This window comes from Hetaerina americana, unplaced genomic scaffold, assembly GCF_022747635.1.
Source record: "Hetaerina americana unplaced genomic scaffold, ioHetAmer1.1.p SCAF_7, whole genome shotgun sequence".
NCBI classification, from domain to species: domain Eukaryota; kingdom Metazoa; phylum Arthropoda; class Insecta; order Odonata; family Calopterygidae; genus Hetaerina; species Hetaerina americana.
In genome coordinates, this window is record NW_027287316.1 from 29,491,701 (window position 1) to 29,505,073 (window position 13,373).

General features: G+C 33.6%; 1 protein-coding gene across 2 annotated transcripts in view; it reads left to right on the forward strand.

The window, feature by feature from the left end:
• Positions 1-13,373, forward strand: part of LOC139696376 (endothelin-converting enzyme homolog) — a 107,158-nt gene that overhangs the window by 88,295 nt on the left and 5,490 nt on the right. Inside the window, exons 7-13 of one of the 2 annotated variants that reach the window (XM_071595123.1) lie at positions 229-515; positions 2,367-2,774; positions 3,779-3,934; positions 5,540-5,684; positions 6,326-6,443; positions 7,484-7,805; positions 11,771-11,874. In XM_071595123.1, coding sequence (XP_071451224.1) covers positions 229-515; positions 2,367-2,774; positions 3,779-3,934; positions 5,540-5,684; positions 6,326-6,443; positions 7,484-7,805; positions 11,771-11,874 — 1,540 coding nt within the window. The remainder of the gene's footprint in view (positions 1-228; positions 516-2,366; positions 2,775-3,778; positions 3,935-5,539; positions 5,685-6,325; positions 6,444-7,483; positions 7,806-11,770; positions 11,875-13,373) is intronic. The other variant, XM_071595125.1, reaches the window with a different exon arrangement.

Consider the following 13,373-nt stretch of genomic DNA (forward strand, 5'->3'; position numbering starts at 1 on the left):
AAGAGTAGGCTAATGCCGACGCTGGGTTTCTCTCCTCCATTCATACTTTCCTGTCCATCCCCTATGGCGCAAATGACCTCAGCAGTCGGTCACCTCCCCTAAATACTACTACTACTTCTTCATTTTGGTCTACCATGAAATATATTTGTATGAGTGCCATGTATCTATTGTTTATCAAAAATGCATATGGAATTAGTCCATTAGTGTAAACGAGTTCTTGTATTCCAGCTGGGATTGATAATGCTGGAATTGAACCAATGCTTCAGATATTGGATCATGCTGGTCTCCCCAGAAAACTGCAAGTCAATGCCACTCCTGCTTTTAATTCATCGTACTCATATCCCATAATGAAGGAGGGGATCCTGTCCCATGCAAAACCAAAGCAATCAAACTTAAGTGCAGAGCTCAGATGGTTGGTGCCACTGGTGGGCTGCAAGAGAGTCTTAGGGAAAGATCCTCTCATTGGCTTTGCTGTACTCCCCCACCCACTTAACAGGACAGTGAATGTATTGACAGTAAGTTGATAATATATTTCTTATTTTTTTAATGCATCTGTTGTTATTTAAGATTGAATCAGAGAACAGTTCACTACCGAGTGAATGCATATTTGGTATCTTGCAAAAGGGAGATGAGTGTGTCATACTGTATAGAAGGCTGGATAAATTGTATAATTCCTCAAATTATTGAAACATTCCCAATAAAAATTCTCAAAAGGTTCTGAAACTTTCATTGGAACTTCATCAACCATAATTAATTCATATTTATGAGATTGGAATCCTTTAATATCAGAAGCAACTATGAATGTTGGATTTATTAATGTGTATACATTTTTTATAGGTAACAGATGTGAGGAATTCATTTTCTAATTCTGCCTACATGGCTAATTGTTTTTTCTTAATTGAACATGCACACAGTGCAGTAGTATTTGGAGATAATTATGGAGATTCCCTTCTGAAAATAATATTAATTATGTAAAGAGAAACTCTCTGATTTTGCTTCACAAAGCATTGAAAAATCAATAAAATTTTGAAAATTGGATAAAATAAAAGTCCCACCTTATGTGAAAAGCAGTTCTCCGTATGCTGAATTATATCATCTCCCAATTTATCTGAGAACATCCAAATGAAAAATGTTTCGAGGTAGGCAACATTTAATTTGTCCAATATAGAATGAAATAAGCCATTAAATCAAGACCATAACCATAAGTTCACATTTTTTTAAGGGTGGACAGGCGAGTAATATATAATCAATGGTTAAACATGTATGCTTGTTATTTATTTATTGATTTTCTTCACACTGCTTCAATTTAGATTGGATGTGACATGCACAAGAAGAAAAGGTTGTAGGCTAACCCATTTGCTACTTTTATGACCACTATAATTCAATGAATACTTAATATGCTCTACCATTAGTCAGCCATTCTTGATTGATTTTTATATTTTCAATGTTAGTTAAATTGGCTGCCCAAAATGAAATTATGGTAAAATTTGTTTTCCTTTGAAAGTGTTTTCTCATACTCATTTATTTCAATCTGAAGAATGAAAGTTCAGTACAAGTAAGGGTCCTATATTTTCCCTAAAATAAAGGTTAACCACTGGAGAATTCTATTTTGACAGATCCATACTGCTTGTTTACTCTCTAGTTAAATGTTCTCCCCAAAGGGTTTTGGTCGTAAAATACTTGGGTCAATTGTTGTCTTTCAACTCTAAAGTACATAGCATAAATTTTCATTGATCAGTTGAGTTTTCATTGAGTACATCATCATACAGTTGAGAATTCATTTAATTTTCTTTAGTACTGTTTCCTTCCTATTGTTTAACTACCCTTTTTAAATAAACTGTTACCATTCTAATGAATACTAAAAAAATGTGATATATTTCTGAAATTATGTTAGCATGTGAATTAGACATATGTACAGGTGCATATAGTATTATCTGTATCTGTATCGTACCTGTATGTGCAAGTACGTATTATTGGTTTTTATGTATCAGCTAAAGCAGTGGTGCCCAAGCTATGGCCTTTGGGCTAGCTTCAGCCCACGGAGATATGTATGAGTTACATAGGTCATCAATGATCATTAACCAATGAGGAATTTTTATAAATCATACAATTTTCTGTGGTATTTAACTTACTCTCATTTATTTCAAATGAAAGGAATGCTTGATAAACAAATGTGCAGTTTAAAAAAATATATATTCTATATAAATGAATATGAATATAAAAAATGCGGCCAACCTACCTTTAGGGCATATGCAATCTGGTTCACAAAGTAAAATGTTTGGGCATCACTGAGCTGGAAGATTTTAAATTAGTGTAATGACATGTATATTTTATGTCATCCATCTTGTTTTCATCGGAAAGCATAGGTTGCTGCCCCCAGCATGATATCTCCTTTGCCTGAAAATGAATTGTCCAGTGGGAATACCGGTGGTGGGCACATCAGATCGCATTGGCAGGAGCGTCGCAGCTGGACTAAAAGGCAAAGTGAGAGGAGGCAATGGGAGCATTTGCGATGGAAATGGAGGAAGAGTGAGGAGGGCGATGATCCTCAGGTGAAGGAAGATGAAATGGCCATTACTCGCACTATGTACATGGAGAGTTTGGTAAAATTTTTGGACCTTTGGGAGGCCCTGAAGAGTTTTACCATAGATCCTACTTTGGTTGTGGATTATGTAACTAATTACAAGTCAGGAGTGAGTTCCAGTGGTGGAAATAAGGATGATTTGAAGAATTACATTCACCAAATTGACTCCCTCCAAGATACTGTGTATAAGGTAAGAACAATTAATTAAATAGATGCACACGTTTATGGAAAAAGGAATTTCTCATCATGTAATCTAAATGTAGATATGTCACTCTGAGCCATAGATTTATTTATTCTGGTTTGGAGAAAATCTGGTCAGTTTGGCTGAAATATAGTATTAATGCACTCATCTTAATTTCCTAATTAGAATATCATTACTTATTTGACACATTTGATTTTAGGTTCCAAAAAATACAGTCAACTTTTATGCCATAATAACAACTTAGCATTCTGGTAGCATCCTCCACCCTCTGGCAGCATCTTCCATATGTTTCCATGGTTCTTATCTGATTGATGGGATATACATTTAGTCACAGTTTTTGTTTAGTTTTGGGGTATTTTGAGATGAAACTTAATTATTATCAACAGTTACAGCACGATTTTAATCTTTCCAAGCCTTCAGAGGTAGAAGGTGTAAATATTTGTTCATTAATTTTGCAATTTTGAACTAATGGGATTTCTGGTCATTCAGGTCATTGTTTACAGGGAAAATATGCACCATTTTGCTAATGCTACTGTTTAGAGAGTGATAGGGTTTACTAGGGTCTTCCCTAGTGTACACATTCTAAGGTTTCACCAATGAATTGATATTGTTTCATTTCAAAAGCTACATTTTCATTTAGCATAGTAGTGTGCTCAAATACACACTTGGAAAGCAATTCTTTTGAAATATGAAGTATTACTTTTTGAGATTTATATTTAATCCAGTGATAATATGTAAGTACTAATCACATTGAATAACAAAAGGAAATTTAATTTCATGTCACTTGAGTTTGTATTGTTGACACTATGCGGTTGGATAATGTTACATTTAAGAAAGGTATTATATTAACTGAGCAATGAATTTCATTATTGTTTAGTTAATAATGGCTGCATTGCAGCTATACTATATATGTCACACACTATACAATTAGATACACTTTACTATACTACTAAACTGATGTATAATTATTTTTTATTAATTTAACATTTCAGCTTGTCTTGGAGTCTATTGAAGAGGAAATAAACATGACATATGAATTCTCCTCTGGGAAAGATAGACCTCCTCCATTTGATGAAATGCATGTGAGTGACTTACAGAGGCTGACTGATGAGGCTGCATATGATGAAAACTCTAATCCTAACCAGCAGGTAAGGATCCCTGCCTTCTACTTGATATCTTTTGATAGCAATATGTGTGTACAGAGGAGAAAACAAACTTATATGGCATAAAATGTATTCATTTAATTATTTGAAATATAATACTTGGTTAAATTCTTTTTTTTAACCTCCATTGACAAATTTACAAGTTTCAGTCCTTGTCAAAAACAAGTTTTTAAGTTCATGATTTGTGTATCCACATCATTGAATCAGCATTGAGATTATTTGAAAAATTTTTGTCATTGATGGTTCGAGGAAGTAGTTTAAGATCAAAGATAAATATTTTTTAAGTCCATTCAGTTTACCTCTCTCTAATGAGTTCACAAATACCATGGAGATTTTTCACTATGTACAATGTAAATTATCATAATTTTATGTCGGCGATATATTTTTACCAGTTAAGGAAAGAGTCTTTATATTTTTTATTTTCTTATTTAATATCTATACATATTTTAATATGCTCCTTATGGGTGCAATATAAAAGCAAGTGAAGGACAAAATGAGCATTTTTTAAGCATTGAAATGAATAGTTGAATACACTAGCAGAACGGAACAATCATGCATAAATGTGGATTGCAAAAAATGTGTGCAGAAAAGGAAGTTTTATCTAACTGAATAGCGACAATTGTATTGAGAATATATCAAGCAATTTGGAGTTCAAGTAAAATATTTTACCATTGTTTGCTTATAAAACACTGAAAATGTGCTATCTGGGTAATTTCAAAGAATCTAATCACGGATATATACAGATTTACTCGGAGATGTGAAGTTTTCATACCTCTACATATGAAGTGAAGAAATTCGGCTACACAGTATGAGCTAATCGAAAATGAGAAATTTCCTGTGAACACAGGATGAGATTAATTTTACTAGTCTAATACAATGTATCAAGTTGAAGTGATGGTAAATTGACAGTTATGGGGATGGGCTAGATATCATGATGAAGCAAGAAGTGGTGCATTCAGGGGTTAAACAATGTAGTTAATTTTGTTAAATAATTATGGGATGAAATTTTTCTATCAATGCAACACATTGAGTGCATAGAAAAGCATAAAAATTTACAATGATCCTATTTTAAAATCTCTGTTTTCATAATTTTAATTGCTTCAGAATTGAGGAACAATATAATCAACAAATAAATCAAAATTAGGAGAACCCCTCAAATTTTAAATAAGTTAATCTGTCAATTTTTCCAAATCAATTATCAAAGCAGATCAACTTCAAAACAGTCATTCAGAAGCAAAAGGGCATTCAAGATAAATACAAATTTCTAGTAAACATAATCAAGCAAAGTATTTGAATAAAGCCAAAATAATGGTGGGAGACATGTATGCCATGCATAAGCTGGCAGTAAAGAGGAAATATTTGTGGTTGGAGAGATGCATTAGAAATAGAGGGTAAGAGTGGAGGAACATGCTCTCTGTAGAGGAACTGCATTATCTAAAAGTATATGCTCTTTTCCTTGCAAACATAAATTATTTATAACTTTAAATTTTCTGGGAGAATTAACCAATATCTAATGGTAAGTAGTATTTACAATCTTTTACTATATATGAAACTGACAGGCTACTGAGAATTAAATTATTATACTTTCAGATTGATTGGCAAATATTCTTTAATTTGATGTTTGAAGGCAGTAATATTACGTTGGACTTCAAGAAAGATCTTATTATAGTCCAAAATATGAATTACCTGAAAGGTATTGCTAAAATTTTAGCAAAAACTTCCCCTTTGGTTTTAGGTAAGTTATATTTATGTCAAAGTTTAACATATTTTCAAAATGTAATATATGCAATCTTAAAATAATTGTAATTATGACAATATATGTGATTATTTATTACACATATTTACAGTTATGACTCAGGAATTCAAAGAATTTGATAATTGAACTAATGGGTCATGTGATAAAATAATGAGGTTCATATTTTAATGATGTGTGCCAAATATCATCTCAACTTTTAATTTAAAAAAAGCATAATTTGTGAATGCAAATATAAAAGTACAATGCTTGTATATATTCATGGCTAAAAATTTCAAGTAACTTCACTTGAGTTGACCATTTTACCTTTAATGAAGGTCAACAAATTCACCAAATAAATATTCCAGTTAGTCAAATGTCCAAACCACAGGCATCATAATTGCTTGAAATAGTGTTCATAGTTATTACAGAAATAACAAATTTTATCAATCCACACCTTAACCCAGCTAACATATAAATATTCATAATTGACAATTGAGGTAAACATTGCCTAAATGTTTTACATCAAGGGAGAACATGTTTTTAAATCTCAGCTACATTCAGTCGTAATTACACAAAGTAGTGTTTTCTGTTTAACTACGCATTAATCAATATGGTCCTTTTTCAAAAAAATATGTTTACAGAAGGCCTGCTGTGGTGGGAAGTTGTGTTTGTTGTAGCACCACATGGAAACAACTTAATGAGACATCTATACAATTCTTATGTGGAAAAAATTACTGGAGGGGAAATTCCACGCTCAAGGTATGAGGGATTTGTGTTTATAAGATATTAAATTACACAGTTATAGTACCACACATTCATGAAAGAATGATACCAATCTCATGCATGAAAACCCACATGAAATTTCCATCCAATACTTTTGCTGATATACATGTATATCCCATTGTTTATAATAAGCAGATTCTTTGTCCTATATAGCCATTAAGAATAAATTTTGCATGCATTAATTGCAGTGAAAATGCAACCTACTCATTCCTTTAGACTTGCCTCAATTTCAAATGTGCCCAGGGAAAATGCTGCAAGCAACAATTAAAAGGCTGAATTACAAACAATTTCAATTTGTAGTTGTATTCAAAAGTTACTTCCTCTATGTCTCATACCAAAGTTACAACTTCATGCAAGAATCATCTTCCTCATCATAATGGACTGTAATATGCTGTTGCTGTCCCTCCCACCCCATATCAATCGTAATGGTGCTCCCCAAGACCCCTTACTGTTATTCTCACAACATCAAATTATCTTTTGAAATACTGTACTTAAAAATGTATCTCAATCGATAAAATTAAAATGGGATGAAAGACAAGGATCACTTCAGGTGGATAGAAGTTCATCTATGTTTTTGGAGGGAGTCCTTTATGTCTTTGATGTTTATGACCAATAAAATTTTTGAAAAGTGTGTGAAAACTTTTCCCCTGCTCTATGAATTTTCTTAAATGCATAATGCAGGAATATTTTTAATTAAACCACCCACATGTATCATTGTTTGTCCATATTTCATTGGACTGTTTCGACTTAGATAGGAAGTAATAAGAGGCATTGTTAAATATAAAGAGCTTTGGGATTTGGGACACAGTTTATTGTTTTTCCCCAAGTGCATGCATTTCCTCCTCAAATTTTACATGCAGCAGTTGACTGAATTGTACTATCAAGACACACATATTTGGTTTATTTCATTTGAATCTTTCTCACAATGAGAAAAAAATTGAATATACTGCCTAACCTGAAGATTATTTTAACTTATATTTTTCCTAATCATTAAAACTATGCCATTGTTCCTCCAGAGCTATGGACTGTGCAAGGATCACTAATGATATGATGGGAATGGCAGTTTCCTGGCTTTTGGCATCAGAAGAATTAGCTATAAATATTACTTCACCATTGAATTCTGAAGATTTCACCAATGTTGTTGAAGATAAAAGGAAAAAAGTAGAAAAAATGTTGACAGACATCAGGGATGCCTTTTCTGAATTGGTGCTGAATTTGGATTGGATGGATCAGGAAACAAAGGATGCAACTCTAAATAAGTCTGAAGCAATGCGTAGTTATATTGGTTATCCCTCCTGGCTGATGACCCCCAAGGAATTGGAAACCTACTATGAAGGGGTATGTCTATTAAATGCTCTTGCAACTGTAAAACTACTAGCATGTTTTCTGCTCTTAAAATTTGTGATTTTTTTCATCATGTGATGCTGAGGTATGTGGTGGATGAGGCATAAGGCCTTCAGGCTTACACCTTCAATGCCCCTTGGCATGGAGGTTGCACTTTAGCATGGGAAATTACCTGTGTTGTGAGCATACCTACTCATTTCTTTTTTGCATCCTCCCAAATTTTTCTGTTCTGTATGTCATCTAATTTTCAAAGTGGTTCAACTGTTCCTATCCTTGAATTGTATCTTTGGCATGATCAGCTGTCATTCATCTGCAGTCCAAGAGAAATAGGAATTCATTCTTGTAATTGATTACTACAATTCAGTGAGCATTCACATAGGAATGAGTAGTGGGCAACTGTAATAATGTTGTGCACATCGGTACCAACATTATCCCTTTAGCAAATTTAAAGTTCAAAGCATTGCATATTTATTAAATTTAAATCAATAGCCAATCAGATATATCGAAACCAGTACCGTGCATATCCAGTGTCAATGCATAGTTTTAAAATTGACCCAGAAGAAAAATTCGTGAAAAGAAAGCCAATAGAAAATTTAAAAAATAACAGTAGAAATAAAAAATAAAATCATTGAAAATGGGAACTAGTTGTGAGCATGGCTGATCTAGTATGCACATCAACAATTGACATTTGCTTCAATAGCATGAGCAAGACTAAGGAGATAGATGATTCAAATAGAGTAACGAGTAACTGTGAAATGGGTATGTATTCTCAACAATGTTGACTGGTTGCTTCTCATATGAATAAATGAAAAAAAAATTGCAATGCGACGCCATTAACAACAATTTAATTTGTTAGAAGGCATAAGTGATTTTTGCTGACCTCTTTAAGAAAACGCCAGGATCATCAATGGACGAAAAACAAGCATTTAAGGGAAGCTGTGGGTGGTTTGAGAAGTTTAAGTAAAGAACTGGCAGTCACAGCATTGTGAGTCATGGCGAAGCAGTAAGCTCATATTAAAAAGTTGGCAAAGAACTTCATTGGAGACTTCAAGAAGCTCGTAGATTCTGACAGTTACCTGCTGCAACAAGTTTTCAATAGTGATGAGACAGGTCTCTTCTGGAAAAAGATGCTAAAGAAATCCTATATAATAGCAGAGGAGAATGCATTGAATGACCACAAGCCAATAAAAGACCATCTCACACTATCATTTTGTGCAAATGCAAGTGGTGATTTAAAAATTAAACCCATGCTTGTTACCATTCAGAAACTCCACAGGCTTTCAAGAAGTGTAAAGTCCAGAATTGAAGGTTAAATATGATGTGGAGGTCCAACAACAAGGCTTGGGTGACCTGTGACCTTTTTACGGACTGGATCAATGAAGTGTTTGGTCCTTCTGTGAAAAAGAATTTGCTTCAGATGAAACTGCCACTTTAGGTCTTGTTTGTTATGGATAATGCTCCTGCTCATCCTCCTGGCCTACAAGATAATATAAATTTATCAAGATCCAATTTCTTTCTCCCAACACCACTCCATTACTCCAGCCTATTGACCTGCCAGTTATTTCTAACTTTAAGGAGTTGTATGTTAAAACACCTTTCAAGCATTGTTATGAGGTGACTGAAAGGACCAATCTCAATCTGAGAGAGTTTTGGAAATATCATTTCAACATCGCTGACTGCCTTACGATGAGTAAAAAGGTGTGGAAAGGGATTACCAAAAGAACTCTCAATTCTGCCTTGAAGAAACTTTGGCAAGAGAGCATTGACAAAATTAACTTTGAGGGATTTCAGGTAGCAGATATAGAGACTGTAGTCAACAAGATTTTGCCTTTGGCCAAGTTCCTGGGACTGGGGGTAGGTAACAATGATATCGATGAGCTTGTGGAGGCGCACAGCCAGGAGCTGACTACCAAAGAGCTTATGGAGATGCATTGTGTGTCACAGGAAGAAGTTATGGGAGAGAGTTTGTCTGAGGAGGAGGAGGTTACAGCAAACCGACGATCATCTAGCACAATAGGAGAGATGCAGAAAGCATGGGAAACTGTTGCTTCATATGTACATCAAGGAGCATCATCCTAATATGGCAGTTACATGCACTACGAATTTATTTGATGATAATCTAATTTTCTCGAAATTTTGAAGAGTCAGGAAAAATTAATGTATCTTGACGGTTTTCTAGTCAAAAAGAATTAGGCCTACATCATATAGAAGAAACTAATTATTTTGAATCTTTTTTGTTTTCTACGAATTGAAATTGGAATCTCGATAGTTCCATTCCGCGATAGAAGAAATGGTCAACGTAAACTACGATGCTAAATAATATCTTTATTATTTTCTTTGAATAAGCCTTGCACGACATTTATTTTATTTTGGCATGGAACATATTGTTGACTTTTACGTTACTTTATATGGAAAAAATGATCGACTAAATGAGTGTTTTGTTTTACAAGAAAGGTCGCAGGACCGATCATGCTCATATTACAAGGTTACACTGTACTAAGTTAAGGACAAGACAGTTTCTGTAAAGGAAATAAAATTGGAAAATTTGAGAAATTTGAATGAACTTTCTGAATCATTTTAATTTTGTTATCATGTCTGAAGGCCTTTCCTTTTCTCTTCCAAATGAAAACTTAAGGAGAAATACTAACTGAAAACGAATAGGAGTTTAGAATGTATGAAATTTCAAATGATCATATTAACATTCCTCGGTTCCATCCTCAAATAAGCTTCCTTATAGTAGAAGTATTTATGGGAGACAACTGATAGCTAAGGTCATTTGCGCATCGGCATTAGCCTACTCTTAACAAAAGGCACCAAGGGGTCAGCAGTTTAACGTCCCATCCGACAGACGTCATACTCACTCAAAGTGCCCACCACAAAGCACCTGCAGTAGGAATCGGGATACTTCTGAAAAACATCTGCTGGGATTCAAACCCGGGCCTTCTGGGTGGGAAGCCAGTACGTTAGCCACCGCACCATCATGATCCCCTGCTTCCTTGTATAAGCTTCTATGATTGAGTAAGAACCTTTTGTGACACATTTATTAGGCATTCCTTGAAATTGTACCAAACGAAAATCTATGCACATGAAATGACTGTATTTCTAGGCACATATGACGAATGTTGATTTTTCATGTTAGAATTTTCAAAATATACTTGGATCAGATGGAAAATATCAATATATTTTGATGATGCCATGAAATGCTGAGAAAATTGAATTTCTACGCAAAAAAATTAGAAGCAACATGAATATCAACATTTATTCAAGGCAGAACCCTAGAAACTTGTCATCCCTGGGCAAAAATGCCTTTAAGCTACCTTGTTTCTGAAGCATAATTCACAAGTTTAAATTTTAAATGCAATACTGTATGACAATCCTCTCTCTTAAGATTCTGTGTTATTATCATTTAAACTTTTTATGTGATGCTTAGTTTCTTTATTTATTTTGATATAATTGAAATTTGTATTAAAAGCAACCATTTTCTGTCTTAACAACTGATTTTTGAGCACAGTTTGGAGTAAAAAACGTATTTTACCTATGCCGGTAAATATGGTGTGTACGAGTACTTTCATAATTGTCTTAGTTCCACCAGCTGTGCAACTACATCCTCTAAATACGCACTGGCAATTTTTTTTCTCCCTGGAGGTATATCTGGTGGCTCACTTAACCCTGGGATCTTGACAATCCACTTTTGGTGAACCAGACTGACAGTTTTAATTTATATGAAAACATGCTATGAGACAAAAATTTTATATAGCGCAATACCTCTTGATAAGGTACAATTGTGCTTATGTATAATGCAATCATTGTTCTTATCTACTAAATATAGTATGAGAATAAAGAGATATAATATGTATATATATTCATTTATTATCATATAACTTAATATTCATGATGTTTAAATGTTTCTTTATATTTCTTACACTTGGTTTTAAATTACTCTTTTGGGATTATTGCAGCTTACAATCAACATCAGCACATATCTTCAAAATTTGGTGAATGTGGTCCAAGTTGGAGAATTGTGGGCCATGGATAGTCTTAGGATAGAGAATAATATTGAAGCGTAAGTATATATTTTCTCTTAGTCCTCAACAGTTCAATTTTATTGATAAATAAAAATCCCTCAATTGTTGTTGGATATGCCTCATGCAGTAGATTAAGGATTAACTTAAAACACAAATGCCTGTAAAATGAAATATTTGACCACCACTTTGACTTTCTTGAATATCTTCCCTTTTTCATTGTTTCTGCAACATTTATAGTTTTTTATTAGTATGTCACAAAAAAAAAGACTACATACATTATTGATCAGATATCTCATCTCTAAAATCTGTGAAGGTTATTCACAAGATTAAAAGCAACTCTAAAGATGAGTATGTCGAAGATGTAAATTCAGGAAAAATATTATGACATGCGATAAAGTAAATCACAAAAGCCTAGCCACATTACACTAATGCAGATGCATTATGTAAAAATATTACTTAACTCTTGCTAGTACGAGTTCATTTTTTACACCACTGCTGTTCATGTTTTAATGTACATCAATATGCTTCAAAAGAGACAGAACCAAAGTGATTGTCAATGATAAAATAAAATATTTCTGTACACATAGTTTGTACAAAAAGTATCTGGAAAAGTTTAGGAAAAATAGTTTTATTTCAGATATTGCTACAATAACTCAAAATTCTTCATTGTACATCCCTTAAGCGTCAACACACTTTTGCCGGTGGCTTTTTCATGACTCAAAGGCCCCCTGGTTGGCAGATTTGGGATGGTTCTTAAGGGTACATGGGCAAGTTTCTTTGATGCCCAGTGGTATTCCATGGTGATATCCTTCGAGGGAGGATTTCATTCTTGGGAACAGGAAATTGTCTGCTGGTGCCAAGTCAGGACTGTCCAAAAAGTCAGGGTCTTCTTCAATACTTTCGGGAAGGTCTCCACAAGCAGCTCGACTCTGCTCTTGATCATTCATCACAACCTTCAGGACTAGTTTATCGCAGATCATTTTCTTCACCAAATTTATAGTGATAATGGTGTGCACTGCCATCTTATCAATGCCGATACAATCTGGGAACATGCAAGTACATAACCAACAGTCTAATTTCAGCATTTCATGCACACATCAGGAAATATTTTTTACCGATACTTTTTATACAAAACTTGTATGTCTCAATAATTAATTGAAGAGGCCTATATATTTATTCCTTTGATTAATTCTTCCGATATTTGATAATTCAGAAAGTTAATGAAAGATTCAGATTCTAGTTAGACCCATCTTGAAAGCAATACTACAATGGTAAAAATATGAAAAAAAATTTATATTGGTATTGAGAAATATTTTTAATATGTTCTTAGTTTTTTGCTTCTACTTATCACATGGATCTATTTCAAGCTGACCAAACTTTTATAAGTTACTAATAATTGATGAATTCACTGTAACTTAAATAGTACTCTAATACTATGCTCTCACTTGAAGCAGAAATAATTCTGATGAGTTATTAATTCAATTAAGGAAGAAAGTACTTTCAATCCTGAGTATTCAATAGAAAAATCACAGGAAAA